The following is a 21679-nucleotide window of genomic DNA, read 5'->3' on the forward strand; positions in this document are numbered from 1 at the left end:
CTGCCTGCTTGCCTGAATTAGGAAAGGCTTACAGTTGGGGCATGGTGGCAAAATAACACAGAAACCAGATCTGAATTTCTCTAACCGCAGAGCCCTTATTCTTGGAGCTTGAGACCTCACACACAGGTTGGAGTTGTTGGCAGAGGAGAGTAGGAGGAAAGTACAACCCTTTTATCTTCTAACCAGTGACATCACTCCCATCTTCCCCCGCCCATGTCCTGAATTAGGCCTAGAGTTTTCTGGAAAGCTCGAGGGCGCCTGGTAACCATAGCAACACACGCCAAACAACCGGTCTATTTCAGCTCCTCCCCCCGCCCCCGGATGTTCTCGTCGATTGGTCCCTGGTACAGCCAATCCTAGGGCACAGCGGCCAGCCTCTAGCGCAGCCATTGGCTACAGGCAACAAGGCGGGTTGGGGAAACACAAGCTCAGAAAATCTGAGGCTGCGCGGCGAGCGGTGCGCTTCCGGTTCGACTGAGGAAGGAAGGCGGAGGAGGAGGTGGCCGCAGGAACCGTTGGAGTGGCCCCGGCATTGAGAGTGGAACTGGGATCAGGACCGAGACCGGGACCGGGATTAGTGCGAGTGGCTGAGCCTTGGGGCCGGCGAGATGGGTGGGGAGCAGGACGAGGAGCGTTTTGACGGCATGTTGCTGGCCATGGCCCAGCAGCACGAGGGCGGCGTGCAGGAGGTAACGGGGCCGTGGCGGGAGAGAGAGGGACTGCCCTCCCCCCACGTGCTAGAACTGCTCTAGGCGGTCAGCTCCTCTAGCTGTGGCCTGCCCCTGATCTTCCTCCCCTTCCTCACCCTGCCTCATCAGTCCCAATCTACCCGTCCCGGTCCCTCCCTCCTTCATCCTGGTCTCCAGAACTGTCTGCTCTCTACATCCTGGTCTTTAGGTCTTTCTCGAATCCGTTCTCCTCATCCTGGTTTCTATATCCTCCCTCCTCTCCTCCCGATCTACAGATCTCTAGATCTTGCCCTATATCCTGGTATCCAGATCTTCTACTTGCCACCCTGGTCTCCAGATCGTCCTCATTCCCCACATCCTGATTTCCAGATCTCTCTTCTCCCTTTCCTTTCTTGGACTTCATATTTCCCCCAACCTCCTCATTCCCGCTTCCTTTCACCATCCTGACCTTCAGTTTCACTTCTCCTCTACACTTCCCATCATAATCTTCCCCAGGTTTCTCCACTCTGATCTCCAGGTCTCTCCTCCCTTCCCTATTCTCTGTGTCTTAGCCTCCCTCATTTGGATTTCCAGGTCTTAATCAACTGGGCTCCTCTTTCCCCCCATCCCTGATTTCTTCCTCTCTCCCCTTCCCCCCATTTTAATTTTCTCCAGGTCTTTTCCCCACCAATCCTGACTCTTGTTTTACTACTCTAGGTCTCTGTCCCATGCTGAGATTCTCAACCATCTGAAATCCTGTGTCTGGATTTCCCTCCATTCTTTCCCTCCTGCCCCTCCATGGTTGGCCCTCCTTATTTCATTTTTCCAAGCTATGTCCCCAGGTCTCTTATTCCTACTCCTTCCTGCCTCCTCTCCTCCTCTATAAACTCTTTCCTTAATTTTCCGTTCCTTTTTCTTCCCCACCCCAGCCACTGTCTAGTCCCCTTTGTTCTCTAACTGCTTTCATCCAGCAAGTCTTGTTATTCCTGCACCCTTCACATCCACCCTTTTATAGACAGCTAGGCTATGGCAGCAGTTAGATTTTTGCGCATATTTTGGGGTGGGGGAATGTATGGTTCCCTCTCATCTAGGGAACCTGTTTTCATAACCATTGTAGAGAATATTCAAACAACATTTGAAAACTATCTGCCTCTGTAGAACTTATATAGGAGGAGAAAGTTGGTTGTGGAATTCCTGAGTAGTGTCTATAGCTGAATTTAGGCCTGGAAAGAGGCTTCCTTGGGGAGGTCAACTTGAATAGGGATTTGAAGGACAGGAAGAATGAGAGAAAGGAAGATCATATCCAAGCCAGGTCACTGGCCTCTGACTTCCCAGGGCAAGTTGAAAAAATTGAACAAGTTCATTATCAGAAAAATAGTAAAAAACATTGAGAAGAATATTAGCTATTTTGCCTGTACCCTTAGTGCTCTCTCTGTCTTACAGCTTGTCAACACCTTCTTCAGCTTCCTGAGGCGCAAAACAGATTTCTTCATTGGTGGTGAAGAGGGGATGGCAGAGAAGGTGAGATGCCACTGAGGCTTTGGGACTTGGAAATAATCCAACTTGACTTCCTTTTTGTTTGGGAAGTTTTTCCCTTTTAAAAATCTTTCTGTTGCTGTGAGGATTTAGGGAGGCACAGCCAGCCCTGTTTTTGTCCAGAACGCAAGTGACTGACAGCTCATACTGTGAGAACTTTGTACAGGACCACATAACTGCAAAGCAGCAACAGTCAAGGTCTGCAGAGACCAAAGGACAACCAGTGGTGGCAGATATTTTACATTTCATCTCTTTTGCCTTTTGTAATTTTAGGATGAGCTTTCCTAGCATCATAGGAGTAGACCTGGAAGATCCCTTAGAGATCATCTATTCTAACTCCCCTATTTTATAGATGAGGAAACTAAGGCCCAAAGAGGTGGTATATGGCAGGGCTAGTATTGTGTGCAAGCCCTGAGCTTGCTGAAGTGTATACCATCCTGCCTTGGAAGTAGCAGAGCCGGCATTCAATCCCAGCTCTCTGGCTCCATAGCCAGGGTTCCTTCCACTAGGCTTAAGGAAAAGATTCCTAAGGAAGGGATCTTAGGCACCATTTAGGCCAGCCTTTTCACTTTACAGCTGAGGAAGCTGAAACCTGGGGAGGAAAAAGGAATTGTCTAGTCCAGTGATGGGGGCAACCTTTTGAGCTTGGTGTGTCAAAATTTGCCAAAAAACTGAGCATAATGCGGGTGGTGTGTCACTTTGAGGAAAAAAATCATAATTTCGTGATATTTATAGTTTAAATAACAAAAATGTATAATTGTAATATATAACTGTATTTAATAAACCAAAATAGGTAAATTAATATAGGTAGAATTGTCATCTATAGTACACTGAGTGTCTACACTATACTACAGCAAATGTTTCATCCTCGGCATGCGGCCCCAGACTTCTGTCATCGAAAATGGCTAAGTGGGCTGACACACGTGTCATAGATGTGCCATCACCGGTCTAGAGTCACACGAGGGAGTAAAGAGGAAAGATCATTGTGTTGTATTGTTCAGGACTCTTGAAAAGATGCCTGCCTGTTTAGATAAAGCCTAGTGCTAGACTGCCTAGAGATAGTCCTGGTGAGGGAGGGGTGCCTGGAGTACCAGTAGGATTAACTTTCATCCACAAAAGGCTGCATGAAATGGGATGAGAAAGAATGCTAGATGGATCTCCTAGGGGTGGAGAAACAGTAAGCAAAAGTGTGGAGGTGGGAAAATATGCACCAGGTCTAGGCCAACTGTTTTACATGTGCTTCTTAAAGAGGTCTATTTGTCATCAAGCCATCTCCTTGTTCTTATTGCCCTGCTGTTTGTATAGGATAGGTGTTTACCTGGACAGATTTTGGTTTTTAGTAATTGTCTTCTCATATTAGTCAAGTGCCAACTGTGTGCTGGGCATTCTGCACAGCTGGACCTACAAAGAAAGGCAAAACCCAGGCCCTGCCTTCTATGGACCTCAGAGAGGCAGCATGCCAACCACTGTGGTGGTACAGGTTAAATTGACGATAATAGAAAGCCCACCCATGGGTGGGGGAGAGGTGCTTAGAAAAGGTGAGATTTTAGTTTCACTTAAAGGAAGCAGAAGAGAAGGGAAAGCATTCCAGACAGTGAAATTGACCGAAGTTAGGAGATGGAGCTTCTCAGGAGAAGCAGCAAAGAGGAGGTGGAGAGTCACTAGGGTCCCAGAGTATGGGTGGTGGGGAAGCAATGTTTGTAAAAAGATTCTGCTGGACTAATGGGAAGAGAACCATTGAAAGAGAGAGACCAACTAGCAGGCTATTACAATAGTCCACATGTATAGGTGGTGCTGACTCTCAGAAAGGGGATGTATTTGAGAGATCTTTTTTAAACCTTTACCTTCTGTCTTAGTATCAATTCTAAGAAGAGCAGCAAGGGCTAAGCAATTGGAGTTAAGTGATTTGACCAGTCACACAGCTAGAAGTGTCTGAGGTCAGATTTGAACCCAGGTTCTCCTGATTCCAGGCCAGACCTTGGCTACAAATTGGGGGCAAGTTTGGATTTGAGAGGGAGAATTTGAAGATGACATCACTGTGGGGATCCTGGGTTACTAGTGGGACTCTTGACTGTGACATGAAAGTTAGAAGAGAGGACCTCAAAGGAGAAGTAATGAGTTCAATCAATCTTAGATATGTTGAATTTAAGATATCTAGGGGGTGCCAATTTGAAATGTCCAATGGGCAGTTGGAGAGCAATGGAAAGACAAGGTCAACAGAAAGGTCAAAGCTGGTTAAATAGATTTGAGAATCATTAGCATAGAAATGATAATTAAATCCATGACATCTGATGCAATTACCAAGTGACATTGTATGGAAGGAGAATCAAAGAAGACCCCTCACAAAACCCTAAGGGTTTTTGTCAAGTTTCATAGGCTTGTCCTAGCTGAAGATAACACCAAAGAAGATTAAGAAGGGGTAGACAGGTAGGAGGAAAACTAGGAAAAAACAGTGTCCCAAAAGCCTAGAAAGATTGCTTGAGGAGAGGAGGCTGATCAGCAATTTCAAAGGCTGAAGAGAAGTCAGGAAGGATGGAGATTGAGGAAAGGCCTTTGGATTTCTCGAGTAAGAGATCATTGGAAACTTTTGAGGGCAATTTTGGTAGAACAGAGAGATTAGAACCCAGCCATAGAATTTAAGAGAGTGAGACAAATGGACACAGGAACACAGATTATAAATGGACATCTCAAGATTAGCCACAAAAGGGAAGAAAGGATGACAACAAGAATGAATGGTTGAAACCAGGCTTTTTTGAGGATGAGAAAAGACATGGGCATGTTTGTAGGCAGGAAAGAAGCAGCTGGTGATATGGAAAGAGATCAAAGATTAGTGGAGAGTGGGCATGATGGCAGAAGGAAGTCTGCTGGAGAAGGCAGGAATGAATGGAATCACTTGTATACAGATGGGGCTTTGCCTTGATGAAGGAAGATATTGTCCAAAAGGTGGGTACCTTTTGAGGTACCTTTTGAGTTACCTTTTGAGAGAGGAGTAAGGGATAAAAGGGAGTTCTCAGCAAATGGCCTCAATTTTTCCGTTATATTTTAGGAAGATAATGCTTATTAGTACTTGGCTCCAAAACAGCCATAAGGTAAAGAATTAACTTTTCCTAGCTACTTCATGTCTACAGTTATTTAAAACTTGCTTTGCTGATTCTGCCTAATCTCTGGTCCCTTGATCTTAATTCTTGACACTCCTCCCCATATAGAGGCCAGTTTTTTCTTACCTGGCCAGAAGAGTCTTGGCTTTAGAGTCAGACAAGTCTCCCCTCCCTGAGCCTGAGTTTCCCCAAAATCTGTGAAATAAGAGGATTGGAGCTGATGGCCTCTAAATTCTCTTCCAGCATGAAGTCTGGGGTCCTAGGATCCTGTCTGAAATGTGCCAAAGGTACATCAGGGTCTGAGGAGTGACTCCGGAGTAAGGGGCCGCCCTATATACTGAAATACTGGGCCAGGCCAGGCCACATGGCAGATGCTGTGATAACACTAGTAACAGAGGACCCTCCCAAGGAGAGAATGTAGTTGGTTCAAGAGAAGACAGACACTTGGCCTGACTCCTTCAGCCCTTCTGTTGAACATTCTGAGCAGCATTAGAAATTCTTTCCTTTCCCATACTGGATTCTCTGCGTCCACATCATCTCTAGAGCAATAGCCAAGATCCGCATAGCTCACTTCAGTCTTTCCAGGCTAGTGGGCAGTGGGCTTTCCTGGGAAGGGCCTTAGGTTCTTTCCAGTTTTGCCTCTTAGCTGGGTGGTCTCGGGCAAATCACCTCTTTCTTCTGGGCTTCTTTTTCCTTCTTTGTGAGAGATGAGGGGGCTGGACTTGGGTAACTCTAAAGCCCTTCCTGGATGGGCTTGGTTTGACACTTTTAGCTCTGGCATCATGAACATAGTCTGTTCTCCCTGGGTTCAATTGTAGCTTAGACACAAAAGCTTTGGAAAACAGTCCAGAAGAGTCTTGGTTGGTTTGCTCCCAGGTCCTTAGGTTCTATTCCATTGGTTTCCTGGTCTTTGTTGTGCCTTGACAGAATTTTTTAATTTTCTTGGTCTTGGCAGTCTGTCCATCTGTGCTGGACTCTTCGCAGTTCACCACCCCTACTTTTTGGGTAACACCACTTTGTGTCTCTTCTTGTGGTTCTGCTAACTTCCATGTGCATGACATCAACTCATATAGATCTTCGCTTCAGAATTTCCGCAGATTTCTTGTGTTCATCATTGCTTCCAGGGCTCTAATTGATGACTATGTGAAATGTGGCTTGTGAACATGCCCTAGCTCCTATTCAGTCTCCTAGTGAGCCTGGCTCCATTTCTATCTGCTTCTTTCAAACCATGACAAAAACTTGTGGATTTCAACCTTGTTGGAAGCATTTTATCAGTTTGGGACATTTGTGTATTTTTATTTTGTCCCCACCTTTAGTGTAATTTTGAGCATTGGATTTGCTGCCCTCTCAGAATGAGGTGTTCCCATGTCCCAAGCCTGAGCCCCCATTTCCTCCTCTCTAAGATGGGAATGATAGTCATGTCCATCTCCTGGGGTTGTAAAGTTCAAACATAAGATAATAGAGGAAAAGCAGTAGAGAGACACCGGGCATTGCCATTTTGAGCCTTTGAAGGTGGGAGGATAGAGAAGTTCTAATCTACAGGTGGCTGGGGTCACTGGCCATTTCATCATGGCACCATGTTTGTTTTTTTGTTTTTAATTTTTTGGTTGGGCCTTGCCCCTACTCACCTTGTAAGACTGAGAAACAGTCTTGTTCTTCACCAGTGATGTTGGACAAGTTAAGCTAATGCGGTAAAGGGAACCAAGGCCCTCTTTGTTAAAAATTATGTTCCTGAGGCGGGCCTTTCCTAGGGCCCTTGTTCTAAGCTGCCACCGCCTCCCATTCCACAGCCCAGAGCTCTCTGGGAAGTCTATGGCTGGAGCCTGGATACTGGGCCAGAGTTGTGTCCACCAGAAGTAGGGCTATCAAGGGGAGGGTTTGGCCAGAGCAGATGGCCTCCTAGTCTACACCATTAGATGTGGAGGCCACTGGTGTTAGAGGAGATAGATTTTACCCACAAAAGTCCTGGCTTTGCCGCTTTGCATTTTGGCCTGGTTATAGACCTGGCTGTTTAAGTTTCCTCCACTTCAATTATCTGAGGATTATTTCATCCTGATTTGTGGCCAAAGTACTGGAGAAATAATAAATAGCCGTGCCAGAGTATTGTAGATAGGGCAGAAGTAAGTTTGGAGCTTTCAACACATTTTGCTGTTGGCCATCATAATAGAGATGAGAAGGGCTCAGCCAGTGGGAGCACCTGGAGAATGAAGAAGGGGCCCTAGACAAGAGATGGGAATGGGTTCTGATTTTGAAAATGAAAGGGAATAGAGCAGTGGTCCCCAAACTTTTTTGGCCTACTTCCCCCTTCCCAGAAAAAATATTACTTAGCCCCCTGGAAATTAATTTTTTAAAAAATTTGAATAGCAATTAATAGGAAAGATAAATGTACCTGTGGCCATCACTGCTGATCTTCCCCCTCTGCCCCCCCCCATCACTGCAGCACCCACTAGGGGGTGGTGGCATCCACTTTGGGAATCACTGGAATAGAGTATTGGTTTGGCCAGTGGGATTGACTGTTGGTAAAAATTTAGAGCAATGATGGTGAACCTATGGCATGGGTGCCAAAGATGGCATGCAGAGACCTCTCTGTGGGCACATGACTATGGTTCCCCCCCCCCCAACCCCAAGTTAATTACTAGAAAGGCAGGGGGGCTGTTCCCCTCCCTCCTCTCCACTGTGCCTGATGACATTTTTCACATCCCCTGCCCCTCTGCTCAGCTGCCCAATGGAAGCACAGGCAATGAGATGGCTGCTCACAGGCAGCAGAACTGGAGGAGAGCAGGGGGCTCTGGCCACTCTCCTCCCCCTCCCCCTCTCTACACTTGCTGAGGACATTCCTCACTTCACCTGCCCCTCTGTCCAGCAGCCCAATGGGAATGCTTCCCTACCTTGTGTGTGGTAAGAGTGGGTCAGGGTGTGCCTGGCACTCAGTCTGGGGAGTGGTGGTGAGACTCAGAACTCCGTCTCTAAAAGGTTCTCCACTGTAGAGCATGTTTGTAAAGAGGTATATGGATGTGTTGGGAGGACACTGTAATGAGAAAGGGGCAATTCAGCTTCTTCAAATCCTGGCCATCGAAGATGGATTTCCTCCTTCTTCATTCTTTCTGTCTCTGACAAATTAGGGGATGCTTCAGCTTTGACCCAGATGTTCACAGAACATCTCTTGGTCTGGCCTGTCCTTATAGGAAGCTGAAAAGATCTGCCTCCCAGAGTAGGCATTAAGGAGTATTATGATGTCAGTTTGGAGGGAGTTCCCTACTAGGAGGCCTCCCATCCCTGAGCTTGGCATTGGGCAGCTTGGAACAGTTCTGTTAAATTAGTTGGATAGAGGCCTAGAGGGGTATTTAGCACATCAACAAATGACCCAAATCCAGGCAGACCTCTAGCTGGGGGACAAGCCAAAGCCCAAACAATCTCTCCTCTGGCAGTTCAAATCAGATGAGATCAAATTGGGATGAATGTCAAATCTTAGACCAGTTCAGAAAATGAACTCCTTAAGCCCAGGGGGAGGCATGTCTAGATATCAATTCATCTGAAGAAAGATCTGGAAGGCAGTCAGAAAAGGTCACATTAGAAGCATCTAGAGGCTAGGCCAGGGAGGTTAAGAGACCACTGATTTCTACCCTGATCAAACCACATCTTCAGGTCCCTGACAGCTACATCAGGGGAGGGAACTAGGGATGATCAGCCCAGAGAAAACACCTTGTGGGGTGGGAGAGGCAGACAGGAGAGGGATCCCTGGGAGTCGGAATGGAAGAAAAACTAGAGATATAATCAGGAGAGGCTTGGCTATTTTGGGGTGGGAAGTGATCCCCTTTTTCTATAGCAGGCCCTCAGGCCAAGGGTGGATGGTCACTGAGTGTGGTAGAGAAGAGCCTTGTTCCAGGATGGGATAGTTTTTAGGTCCTTTTCCAATGTGTAGAGGGAATTTCAGCCCCTCTCCTGTTCATCCCATTTTTACATGCCAGTGCTGTGTCTATGAACTTGGATAAAAGGGTTTGGGTAGAACCCACCTGGTCTTATTTTGAATCACTACTTCCTGGAGCAAGGAGGGTTAGGGTTATCCTGAATCCTGCAGGGTGAGCAACACGTGGTCAGAGAGAGTAAGTAAGAAAGAGACTTTAAATCTATGCTTATCTAACTTTCCTAATTCAAGTGATTATTAATAAACTTTATAGAAAATAAGAACTTAGAAGATATTAATTTAAATATAACACCAAGAACCTGTGATAAAGGTGGGAACTACTCTTCTCTGTAATAGTTGGATATGATGGAACTCATACTTTTTTCCTAACTCATTCCCTTTGTTGTTGTTTTTTTCCTTCACGTTCCCCCTTCCCTTGCCCTTCTCCATTCCTCTTCTCAGACATCATGTTTCTCAGTCCAGCTTTGAACTAGGCCCTCTTCTCCATTGGAGGCCACTGGATGCCTCCTGAGTTGCTGCCTTCCCTGGGGGTGCCTCAGGCCTGGAGCAGGCAAGAGCCACAGGCAAGAGCTTGGAAATATCCCTTACTTTCACTGCAGTCCTGGGGCTAAGTTGTTCCAGGCAGGGCCCAAAGCCAAACCTTGTTGCCACACCTCCCACCACCCATATTTCCCAGGCTGCTGTGTGGGTGTGGGAGAATAAGAGCCCTCTTGACATCCCTTTTCTTCATCTTGGGCCCCAGGTTTCAAACTTGTCAGCAAAAGGGAAACTTGGCTCTGTTCTACCTGTCTGCCCTGCCAGCTTCGGGTCTCTGGTATGAGCCTGAATCGGGGAGCCTCCAAGCTTGGCTGGAGAGGGCCATCCAGCTGTTGCCCAGTGGCTGTTTGCAGGTATTCCTGTTGGTCTAACTGCTGGGGAGGTCAAGAGGGTAAGGCATTAGCCATGTGTCCTGTTTCTTCTCAGGTCTTTCACCTTGACCCTTCACTAAATCCTGGGGCTGCCAGGGAAGGGACATGACTCACTAGGACAAGCTGGAGCCTGGTAAAGAGTGGCATGGTGATCCCTGCTTCCTTCTGATCATTGGTGTTGGCCAATGGCTTGTGGTCAAGGTCTTGGTAATTTATGCCTTAGGACCAAGGTTCCCATGGAGCAATCTCTCCCTGCTGACCCAATATGCAGTGGTGTTTTTCCTTTGGTTCCTTTTCCTCTCTGGGTTTCCAGGGGGTGGTAGTACTTGCCCTTTCCCCACCTCCCCCTGCTACTCTGCCCAGTCTCATCCTCTTCTGTTATGCTGGTGCCCTTTGTCCCATTCAGGGGGTGGGGCTATAGCATTAGGTGGTAGAAGGGGAATATGAGATTGCAGAAGGGGGATTTGATTGGCCTGAGCAGAGTTCTTGGCAAAGAACTTGGAGGCCTTGAACTTGTAGCTCAGCTCCTGGCCTCTCCCACACTGAGCCCTTGATCTCAGTGATGGACGTGGAGTGCTGATTTGTTCAAGGAAGCTGGGCCTGGAGGGTCAGGCCACATTGGCTAGCTGGAGAGCTGTTTTCTCACTTGTAGAGTTGGGATAATAAAAGCTCCTTCCTCCTGGAGTCATGAGGATTTAATGGCATGAGTACTATACAATGCTCAGCACAATGTCAGGAACATGGAGGGGCTGCATAAATGCTGTCATTGTCATCGTCATCGTCATCATCATCATCATCATCATCGCATCGTTTTTTGGCTTTGATTAAGACTATGACTGGATAGAAGTTCTCTGCTTTGGGGTGGGAGATCTGGGGAAGAGACTTAGCCCTAAGTAGGAACTTCTGGGGCCAGATGCCTGGGGAAAAGGGGGCCCTAGCAGGAGTATCCTCGATGATTGAATGTCCTCTCACAGGCATGCAGGCTCTCTCCCTAGCTTGCTATTGTGGCTGAGGATACGTACACTGGGCTGTTCCTTGGGAGGTTACTTTCATCTTTTGCCATGGAACCTGGGCATCACTTAGCCCTTCATCTGATGAGAGTTTGACCGTGGAAGAAATAGATGGAACCTTAGAACTCCGTTTCATCACCTTTTATAGAAGGCTCAGGAGGGGAACTTGTGGCCACTTAGTGGCAGACCTAAGCTTTGCCCCATATCTGCTGCCACCAGGCTTTTGTCACTGCCTACAACTGTCATTTCCATAGGTGTGTGGGGGGGATCCACCTTTGTCATTCTTGCCCCTCTTCCCCATTTCATCACATCAGCTAGTGACTTGAGGAAGGATGAGCCTTTTATTAGCCTCACCATTTCTAGTATGGTGAAGGAACAGGCAGTCCCCTTTGCTATCTGCAGAATGGATCTCAACCAGGAATCTTTTGCCTTAGAAGCAGGGGAGGGGGGACCTAAGTGACTTGTCCAAGGTCATACAACTAGGAAGTATCTGAGGCCAGATTTGAATCCTTGACTTCCTGTCTCTGGGCCTAGCGCAGTTCACTGAGCCCGTTTGTGTATGTATGTGTGCGTGTTTTATTTTCTTTATTATTTTAACTGAACCAAACAGGGTTAAGTGACTTGCCCTGGGTCACATAACCAGGTAAGTGTATGAGGCTGGATTTGAACTCATGAAGATGTCTAAGTCCAGTGTCCTATCCATCACACCACCTAGCCATCTCAGGGAAGGTTTAAAGAAAACCCATGTGGTTTGCTGATATTGAGGCTATGATCTGACAGTGGCCTAGACTTGGGCTTTAGGAGGTTGATCCTCACCCTCAGGGGTCACTTAGGGTGACTTTGTTTCCTACACAAGAAGCCTTCTCAACAGCTTCCCCACGGGGCATGAGATTATCCATCTTCAGAAACCATTAGAATTGGATGGCAATTCTGGGACACAGGACTAAGTGCCTGGGGACCAGCCCCAACATTAAGATCTGATTAGGGACAGCCTGTTCCTTAAGCCTTTTTCTCATTGTTCCTGTGGAAGAGAACAGTGCCTTTGTCAAGTTATTAGGTAGCAAGCCAAGGTTTCTTCTGTGGATTAATAGTTGTTGAAACTTTTCCCACACTAAAAGGGAAAAGGAAGAAGAAAAGGTGGTGGGAAGATGGACTTCACCATTAATTCTGGGACAAATCATTTGTAAAACAGACAGGTTGGGTTTAACTGAGTTCTGACATTCTGTGTTCCCGGACCCTCCAGGCTCTGATATTCCCTGTTCTAAGGCCCTTGCCAGCAATGGCACTCTGTTCTAAAGTTCTGAGAGGTGCATTGTATGTTTTAGACCCCAGCATGAGGTGGCTGGGGCTGAGATTTGGGTAGCCTCAAGGTAGACCAGGCTGGATGCGCTCTTCCCCGAGTACCAGGGCAAGGATGCAGGATCTAGCAGAGGAGGTGGGAAAGCTCGCCTCACAACCGTTTTCAGGCATCAGCTCTATCCTTTCTTTTTTAGCTCATCAATGAGACATTCCGCCACCACAACCAGTTGGCTCAGAAGGGACGGCGAGAGAAGCAAGCAAGACAGGAAGCTGAGCGTCGAGAGAAGGCTGAGCGTGCTGCTCGACTGGCCAGAGAGACCCAGAAGGAAGCCTCTGGGCCCCAGATCAAGGAGCTGACTGATGAAGAGGCTGAGAGGCTCCAGCTGGAGATTGACCGGGTGAGGCTGGAGTCCAGGGGCCTTCTGGCTCAGTGTGGCCAGTCAAGCCAGGGCACCTTGGCATATTGTGCTTGGTGTTTTTTTTTTTTTTTTCCATAGAGGAAGGATGAGGAAAACAACCAGAAGAAGGATGGACCAGCCAAGTCTTTGAACAACACCTCCAACTCAGCTGTGAAACAGGTGAAGAGTCAGGGTGCGGCATTTGTCTTCACTCCCAAATTCTTGTAGTTCTCTCATGGTTCCCCATGGCTCCATGGCCTCTCCTGAGACAATGGAAACAGCCAGACCTTGGCTGTTCTAGGAGATCAATTTCTAGTTCTACTCTGCCCGGAGCACAGTAGGCAAGTCTATCTTAAGACATTACTTTTCTTATCTGTAAAATGGGGGTAATTCCTACTCTGTTTCCCAGGTCTGTCAGAAACAAATGAATATAGATCTAAAGGAACTTGTAAAACTAAAAAGTACCATGTGGGAGGCAGCTGAGAACTAGGTTTAAGTCCCACCTCTGACCCCTGCTGGGCATGGTCCTGGGTGCACTTCAGTGTTCTAGCTAGGCAAGTTGACTGGCATTGGTAGAGAAAGTGTCCTTCCCCAGAAGTTTCTCTATCAATGAACCAAGGGAAGGTTATATCAAAGTAGGCCTTCCCTGGATGAAAGTGGGCTACCCAGCAATCCATCACTGGAGCTGACCTCTAGGAAATAAGCCTCCCTATCATGCTGGGCTGGCTGGGGTCCTTCTCAGACCCTCATCAGCTCTATGGCTTTGCCAAGCTTGGCAGCAGTGGTCAGGACCTACCAGAAGACAGGGCAGGCCTCTCTTTCCTTAGGGTGGCCTGGATGCAATTGAGTCAGGGGAGCCACCTTTGAGCTCCACTGCCTCCAGGAAACCTTTGATTCTAGGGACTGTGCAGATCAGGCCTTCCCAGGGGATGGGGGAATATAAGAGGGAGGCAAGCAGGGGAACTGGGAGCCTGATCTCTGGTTCTGAGCAGGAGGCCGATGAAGATGAGGAGGAGGAAGATGAAAAGGACAAAGGGAAACTGAGACCTAACGCAGGCAATGGAGCTGACCTCCCTCACTACCGGTGGACCCAGACCCTGTCTGAATTGGATGTGAGTGTTTGGGGAGAAGGGCATGAGGAGGAAGGCCCCTTGCAACAAAGGCCCCTCACCATCTCTCACATCCCCTCCCCAGCTGGCCGTGCCCTTCTCTGTGAACTTCCGGCTGAAGGGCAAAGATGTGGTTGTGGATATTCAGCGGCGGCATCTGCAGGTGGGGCTGAAAGGGCAGCCCCCACTCATTGCTGGGGACCTCTACAACGAGATCAAGGTGGAAGAGAGCTCCTGGCTCATTGAAGATGGCAGAGTGGTGACTGTACACTTGGAAAAGGTGGGAGCCCAGTGACTACCTATGTCACCCTAGGTGGGGTGGTTAGAGACTGAGGAGGGGTGCTAAGGAGGTCAAAGGATGAGGAGGAAAAGGACTGGAGCAGAATCTCACCCATCCTTCTGAGCTAGACCTAAGACTTGCTTCCTGTGTACGACCCCTCCCTCAGATAAACAAGATGGAGTGGTGGAGTCGCTTGGTGTCCAGCGACCCTGAGATCAACACCAAGAAGATTAACCCAGAGAATTCTAAGGTGAGCAAGGCAGCCGGGCACCCAGGTGGGGCTGGCTTTGGCCTTGGGGTGGCTCAGAGGGGGGCAGCACTCACTTATCCTCCTCCTTGCCTGCTTCCCATGCCAGCTGTCCGACCTTGACAGTGAGACTCGGAGTATGGTGGAAAAGATGATGTATGATCAGCGGCAGAAATCCATGGGCCTGCCAACCTCAGAGGAACAGAAGAAGCAGGAGATTCTGAAAAAGTGAGTATGGCTAGGGCCCTTCTACGGGGAGGGCTGTGCTGGCCCCAGGCCAAGGCAGCTGCCACTGCCGCCATCTTTATGCTTTTATAGCACCACCACACCCACGGGGGCATCTCCAGGGCAAGGTCAATCCGGGGGTAACTAGCAGTCATTGCCCCACCCTCGAGAAGGGTGCTGGTGTTGGCACCTTGGTTTCCAACCTCTTGAGGCTGTTTCCAGGGCATCAGGGAGGGAGGCCCAGCGCTTCACCCTTGTCTCCTAGTTCTCACTTGCTCTTTATTCCTAGGTTTATGGAGCAGCATCCAGAAATGGATTTTTCCAAAGCCAAATTTAACTAGTATCCTGGCACCCCCAACCTTCATTCCCTTGGGGTCTTATGCCCTTCCTCCCCCTTGCCTGACCTCTTTGGACACCTTCTTCCCTGGAGAAAGGATTGTATGCAGGGACAGGTATGGGACCCTGGCCCAGGGCGGGCCTTCAGCCCCAAAGGCAAGTCCCAGGACTGTTCTTGGAGCCTCCAAGATGGGAGGAGGAAGAAGTCTTGTAATCCCCACTCTGCCTGTTACAGAAGTAAAGGAATGTTCTACCCTCCCCTCTTGACTTGTCTCTTCCCGTGAAGTCCTTCCAGGGTGCCAGCTGACCAGAGGTGCTGAAAGGCCTTGGCCTGGGCTCCTCTGGTCACTGCTAGTCCCTGAGTAAAGTCCAGCTCTGAGGCCTCTTGTTTGTTTTCCCGCCAGGGAGCCAAGGTCTTTGGCTGGGCCCAAGGGATGTGAGGCCAATGCCCTGGCAGCCAGAGGGGGAGGCCCCAGCTGCCTGCCTGCAGATTGGTGGTCAGGAGCATTCCTGGGCTGTGGGACTCCCAGCTGGAGCCCCCCTTCCCCCACCACCACCAGGGGAAGTGGGCATGAGGGCTGGCCTAGAAGAGCCTCTCTCTGTAGGGACCTGCACTTTCATTTAGCCCAGCCTTCATTCTACACTTGCAGAGGTCTCAGGAGCCAGGATTGATTTTCATAGTCTGCTTGGGGTCCCCCTTACTTGGCTGGTGGTTGGGGTACTTCATACTACTAACTTGCTCCAAGCCCCCTAGTTTTTTTGCCCGAAGGGAAAGGTATGTGAGTGTGGGTCAGGCAGTGCTGGCCAGGTTTCCCCAAAGCTGTTGGAACAGGTGCTTCCTTCAGGTGACCTTAGCCTGCCTGTCCAGACAGGAAACATCCATATGAAAAAACTTGCAGGGTGACAAAGAGTGACCTTGGCCCCCACCAGAGGTTTCTCTCACCTTGGGCTGAATTGGGAGCAGGTACGGGGTTCAACCTTGATGGCTAGCTGATGGTCTCTCAGGCCAGTCCTCCCTGGTCTCCCGGCAAGCCCCAGGGTTCAGGGGAATCAGCTAACCTAGGCTCCAGGGTGTACAGCAGCCCACGAGCAAGTGCGTTCTTTGGATCATCCTCTGCTGCCCAGTGCTGAAGCCCAGGGGGACGGAGCCAGAGATCTGAGGACTCGAGTTTGGTGGAAACAGCCAACCAGCATTCTTATCGATATCATACAATCATCTCAAACAGTTAAGTCACAGGTGTAGGTGTTAAAAGGACCCAATTAGGTAGTAGGTAGCCAGTGTTAAGGGGAACCACTGGGTGTCTGGTACAACTTCTCAAAGTCCAATAGCCATAGTTGCATGATCCCAAGTGAGTCCATAACCCAAAAAGATTGGGGAGGGCTGGGATTAGAGGAGGCATCTCCTGCTTCATTGAAGGAGAGCTGGGAAGTCAAAAGTGGGGGAAAAACAAAACCCAAGCCCTCTGCAAATAAAGGCAAGTCAACCCTAATGTGTTATGAGGATAAGAAGCCCTTGAGGATGAAATGAAAGAAAACACCCATCCATCCATCCATCAGCCAGGCATAAAGCCCTTGAAGCCAGCAGGGCCCTAGGTATCTGGGGGAAGGGACCCATAGACCCCTCCCCTAAAGAGCTGGTGGGAAAAGCCTTTGGTGATCAGGAGGAAAGCCCTGAAACTGGGTGCTTCATGGTGCTAAGAAAACAACTTTCGGTCTGGGAAAAGGGGTATAGAGAAGGTACAGCAACAGAAGGCCCTGGAGGCCATCATCTCCCAAAGGCATTTCCATCCAGAGCCTGCAGCCTGGCATTAGGGTGTGAGCCCCTGCCCCCAGAACTGCTCAGAAGGTGGCCCACTGGAAGAGGTGAAGGGAATTGTTCATGGGGCCTGTCTGTCCTGCCTGCAGTTCCAGGAGGCCCCAGAGGGTAAGGGCAGGGGCTAGCAATACACCTGGAGCAAGGGCGCTCCTGAGGAGTCTGTCTCTGTTCCTTGGAAGGAGGAGTCGTGGCTTGGTGGGTAACCTAAGGAGGAAAGAGCCAGAGGGAAGGAAGGAGGGTGAGATTCAGGCACCAGAATTTACCCCAGTGCCTATGGCTACCTGGCTTTCTCCCCATTTGCCCCCCGACAGAATAGGAGCTGACAAAGCAAGCAGAAAACTCTTAGGATCTCATCCACTGAATGCTGCTTCTACCAATCTGCAAAATGGGAAGCCTAATGCCCATATTCCTCTTTCATGGCATTGTCAGGAGGACTTAGTGGGGTCTCAGGCTCCTCCCCCAAGAGATGAATGCAGGCAAGGCTGGATCTATCTAGACTCTGGAAGCCCATGTCCCAACTCTTCAAATCATTTTCCTGTTGGTGTGATCATGGCTATTGATGTGGCAAAAAGTCTTTTTTATAAGATGGGAAGAAAGTTAAGAGATCACCCAACCCCAACCCCTGGGCCTCAAGATGGTAGGGATCGGACTCCCTCATTTTATAGATGAGGAAATGGCCCGGGACAACTGTATAGACAAAGTTGGATTGGTAATGGGAGACCGAAGTAGGATTAAAACCCTGGTCTTTGGACTCCAAAGCTGACACTTTCTCCTCTTCTGGGAGTGCCTTCCCTACCTCAGAATTTAATCCTGGCTCTTTGCCAGGCCTCAGCCTGAAGGGACTGATATCTAGGGGTTCTCTTCCCTACCCTCCCAACGTCCCCTGGACTCCCCACCAATCCCTTGGGGAAAGCCAGACCTGGAGTTCCATAGGGCCTCAGTTTCCGGGCGATGGCATCTGATGTTGTTTCCTGGGAGATCTGCACAGTCAGCTCTGAGAAAAGGAATGACAGGGTATCTCCATCTCCAGAACCTTCCACCAGGCTTGGGGGGTACCCTCCCCAGTCTTCCCTTAGCTTCCCTTCTACCTTTAAAGGCAGACAAGGAAAGCCTCAGGGCATGTTTGACTTGGAAAACAACCCTTGGGGGAATGCTAACAGTCTCCTTATTCTCTGATCCCCTTATCTAGAAAAGGGAAGAAGGACTAGACCTGCTGAGAACAGAACCAGGAAACCTTGAGTAGGAGATGCAGAGGAGGTGATTTTAGGCTTCATGTCAGGAACCTGGCCAATTATCAGGGCTCTCCCAAAGTGAAATGGGCAGTTTGGGGGGGGGGGTGGCGCTAAGGACATTCTCATGTAGCTGTTGGCTGGACTCGATGGCCTCTGGGGTTCCTTCCCATTTGGGGACCCTGGGTTCCCACCCAGGCATGCCAGTTAGGAGCCTGGGCCATTTCTACTTAATCTAGAGCAAGCTAGTAGGGATTAAGTAGAGGGGCCAAGGCTAGAGCAGCAACAGAATGATACCATGGCAGAAAAGCTTGTTGAGAGTCAAGAACTCTGGTTCTAGACCTGATTCTGCAGTTCACCTTGGGTCAAGTCAGAGAACTGATTTGGGCCACTAGTCAAATGGGGATAATGTAATACCTGCCTTTGGCAGCTTCCTTCACAGGCTGTTGGAAGAGTCCAACATTGGCCTTTGTAAACTCTAAAAGACACGCCTAAGGAGTTATCACTAGTGAAAGAAGGGAAGAAGCCAAGATTGTCAGAGCTGAAAGAGACCCGAGAACCCAAAGACTGGAGCTCGAGGAGCCCTTAGAGAGCGTGTTGTCCTTATTTCCTAGCAGAGGAAACAGCCAAAGAAAGGGCAAGTGATTTATGGTACAGCCAGAAGTCAAATCTAGGGCTTCTGATGTCCAATGCTCTTTACCCACATCTCCTCTAAAAAGGAGAATCTCAGTTACATGGGGGTGAAGGGAAGGGAGGCGGAATTCTTGTATCTATTTCCCTTGAGGGACAGTGGAAGAAAGTTGGCTTCTTTGGAGATCTGGGTTCAAATCCAAATTCTGTTATTACCTGTTTTAACCTTGGGCAAGTCCTGTCTAGCCTCAGTTTCCTCGGCTATAAAATAAGGGGAGGAGGTTATACTAGATAGCTTCTGAGGTCCCTTCTAGCTCTAAATATATGGCAGGGGAAGGGGAGAGTCTATTGTGTGTTGGGAAGCGCAGGTGGCCTGAGCCCCAGGAGACACCATCTTTTAAATCAACCTGCCCTCCCCATGCCTGCTCACTGAGTTCTAGAAAAGAAGCTCGGTGGACTCCAATTCAGTTCAGTTTTTAACCCCTTTCTAATCTTTGCTTCACTTGAAAAGGAACCAACTGCCTCAGAAGTGGGGAGGGGACTGCACCCAGCCCCAGACACATCCTAGCCGTGTGACCCTGGACAAGTCACTAAACCCCAACTGCCTAGCCCTTGCCACTATTCTGCCTTGGAACTTATTCACAGTATGGATTCTAAGACAGAAAGTTAAGGGTTTTATTAAAAATAAAAAATATAAAAGTGGGGGAGGCCAGGTGTATGTGTAACTGCCCTCTTCCCTTTCTCAATCTATGCCCTTCTGCACAGATGAAACCACATCCCTCTTGGGCTCAAAGATTTCCAGTGTCTCCCTGTCACCCAAGCTCTAACGCTTTGGCCTGCTATCCAAGACCCGCTTGCCCATCATCTGGTACCACCCAATTCTGCCATCTCCTTTTTGCTCCTCCCCACAACCCAGGGCTAGTGCCTGGCACGGAGGCCTCCCCTCTGTTCCTGGAGCTCTTTCTGTAATGTGTATCTGCCCATTACACAAAGCCACCACCTCAGGAAGCCTTCGGAGATGCCCAGCTTTGGGTAGAGATCTTTTCCTCATCCTCCCAGCACTTCACACCTCCCTGATACACTAAAGGCACAACACCGTGCAGAAGGCGCACCTATGTTTGTGTGACTCTCTTCCCCCCAGAGCTTGAGCTTCATGAGGGCAAGATGAGTCTCTTAAATCATCTTTTTTACCTCTTGGGTCTAGCACAGAGCACCAGAGAGCCGGCCAGAAGGAACAGCAGAGACCCTGGAGTCCAAACTCGTTTTACAGTAGGGTACACACTCAGAAAGTGACTTGCCCAAGTTAATGTGGACAGAAAGAAAGGGTGGGTGGGGTGGAAAGGACCTTCGGCTCCTGGCCAGGCCAGGCCGGGGCTGAGCGGGGAAGGGTCTCCTCCTATCCTGGCTGAGAGGAGGGGGGAGGAAGGGAAGGACGTACCGTCCTGGCTGAGGATGGAGGCCACCATGGTGTCGGTGCCACTGTCGGGAGCGGGCCCTCTGCTTAGGCGGCTCTCGCAGGTCACGGGGGCCGGCCGGTTGCGGCTCTTGCGCGTGCTGATCCGGATGATGCCCCGGACCAGACGGCACTCAGCGTCTTGCTCGTCGAGGTGGTAGTCCTGGGTGATGCTGCTGATGAGGTCGGAGATCTTGTTGGTCTTCTCCAGGAACACCGTGTCCGAGGTGCACTTGGCCAGCTCATCGATCTGGTGCATGCTGAACAGCTCCGTGAGCTTCTTGAAGATGAGCACGTCGATCTCTCGGCTGCTCATGGAGCCGCCGCTCAGTTCGGGCAGGTCAAGGTCCGACTCATGGAAGGAGTAATACTCCTCCGAGCTTCGGGGACTCCCGCCCAGCGTCCCGGGAAGGCTGTATCGGGGCGGCTGCTCGGCCAGGGGCTCCTTGTAGCAGGAGTCGGCGTCTGAGGACGGGGCCGGCCCGCCCCGATACGACGTGTACACGGGGATGCCCTTGAGCTTGACGTCGGGGTAGCTGAAGCTGCTGCCCGTCGTCGGCTTCAGCCTCTCCCCCACGCGCCGGCTGGGGGAAGCGATGGTGGGGCTGTTGGGGGGCGGGCCGCCGTTATGTTCCTTGCCCCAGCCCTCCTCGGGAAAGTTCTCCGGAGGGCCCAGGGAGGGCAGGCAGGTCTCGCAGCTGCGCACGCAGCCCCCGCAGCGCTGATAGCATGCCCGGCAGCGCCGGAAACAGAACACGGCCTTGCACAGGTTCCACACCCACGGCCGGGGGAGGCAGCAGGCGGTGGTGTCTGGGGGCGCCTCGGCCGAGCCCGAGATGAAGGTGATGCTCTCTGACTCTCGAGCACCAGGGTCCTTGGGGTTGGGCCGGCGGACCCATCGAGGGGCGGCCGGCTGGCCCACCCGGTGGCTCGGCTTGACGCGGGGCGGAGCTGCATTATACACCTCGAGGCAAACCTCTTGGGGAGGGCCGCCCGGCGGTCGCTCCCACGGGGTGGCCTGGCCTGGCCGAGGAGGGCAGGACAGCGGGCGAGGGTGTCCGGAACGCCGGCCGGGCATGGCTCACCGCATTACAGGTGCCTGCGGGGGAGGGTGAGGGGCGATGGGAGGAGATCTGATGTGATGACTCCCCCAAACTCCTACCCTTTCCCCCGTTCCCTTCTTTGCTTGGGAAACCTTGTACTGGGAGGTGGGAAGGACAAGGATGAGAAGGGTAACCTGGACCATTTGCCCTGGAGATATTCTGAGCCAGCTGCCTCCCGCTTCCCCCAACTCCTTCCTCAAGGGCCACAAAGTCAGGAGAACCCTAGAGGCCCAGGAAGACAACCAGCCAAGGGACCTGTGCCTCCCCCGACCCCCCAAACCAGGCCAGGAAAACAGGGCTGCTGTGAACTTTGGGAGTTATTACCTCTGTCCAGCTCCTTCTGTGGCCACCAATGGTGGGAGCAGGAATGGACCTGGGCAGGAGCGGGCTTACCACCCTGCCTGCGGTC

General features: G+C 50.2%; 2 protein-coding genes across 3 annotated transcripts; one reads left to right on the plus strand and one right to left on the minus strand.

Moving 5' to 3' along the window:
* The first annotated feature begins 490 nt into the window (after positions 1 to 490).
* NUDC (nuclear distribution C, dynein complex regulator) lies at positions 491 to 15297 on the plus strand. Of its 2 annotated transcripts, none has more exons than XM_044671376.1 (9): positions 491 to 689; positions 2112 to 2189; positions 12639 to 12842; positions 12942 to 13022; positions 13835 to 13954; positions 14037 to 14231; positions 14398 to 14481; positions 14588 to 14706; positions 14993 to 15297. In XM_044671376.1, exons 1-9 carry the CDS (start codon positions 609 to 611, stop codon positions 15042 to 15044), a joined length of 1014 nt encoding a protein of 337 aa, XP_044527311.1. In that variant the 5' UTR covers positions 491 to 608; the 3' UTR covers positions 15045 to 15297. The 2 variants fall into 2 exon arrangements, with proteins under 2 accessions (XP_044527311.1, XP_044527312.1); XM_044671377.1 differs by having other exon boundaries at positions 12966 to 12985; positions 13789 to 13954.
* A 914-nt stretch (positions 15298 to 16211) lies between these two features.
* Positions 16212 to 21672, minus strand: KDF1 (keratinocyte differentiation factor 1). Its single transcript, XM_044671378.1, has 4 exons — positions 21595 to 21672; positions 20153 to 21266; positions 17775 to 17849; positions 16212 to 17059 (listed from the first exon to the last, which is right to left on the minus strand). Exons 2-4 carry the CDS (start codon positions 21243 to 21245, stop codon positions 16977 to 16979), a joined length of 1251 nt encoding a protein of 416 aa, XP_044527313.1. The 5' UTR covers positions 21246 to 21266; positions 21595 to 21672; the 3' UTR covers positions 16212 to 16976.
* Between the last annotated feature and the right edge of the window lie 7 nt (positions 21673 to 21679).

Source organism: Gracilinanus agilis, chromosome 3 (assembly GCF_016433145.1).
Source record: "Gracilinanus agilis isolate LMUSP501 chromosome 3, AgileGrace, whole genome shotgun sequence".
NCBI lineage: Eukaryota > Metazoa > Chordata > Mammalia > Didelphimorphia > Didelphidae > Gracilinanus > Gracilinanus agilis.

Coding starts and splice junctions, on each gene's coding strand:
- NUDC (XM_044671376.1), top strand. CDS start 609: ATGGGTGGGGAGCAGGACGAGGAGCGTTTTGACGGCATGTTGCTGGCC. Junction 12,843..12,941: donor TCCAGCTGGAGATTGACCGG/GTGAGGCTGGAG, acceptor TTTTTTCCATAG/AGGAAGGATGAGGAAAACAA. Junction 13,955..14,036: donor AGACCCTGTCTGAATTGGAT/GTGAGTGTTTGG, acceptor TCCCCTCCCCAG/CTGGCCGTGCCCTTCTCTGT.
- KDF1 (XM_044671378.1), bottom strand. CDS start 21,245: ATGCCCGGCCGGCGTTCCGGACACCCTCGCCCGCTGTCCTGCCCTCCT. Junction 17,850..20,152: donor CTCCATCCTCAGCCAGGACG/GTACGTCCTTCC, acceptor TCCTTTTCTCAG/AGCTGACTGTGCAGATCTCC. Junction 17,060..17,774: donor GAGGCCCTATGGAACTCCAG/GTCTGGCTTTCC, acceptor TTTCCTCCTTAG/GTTACCCACCAAGCCACGAC.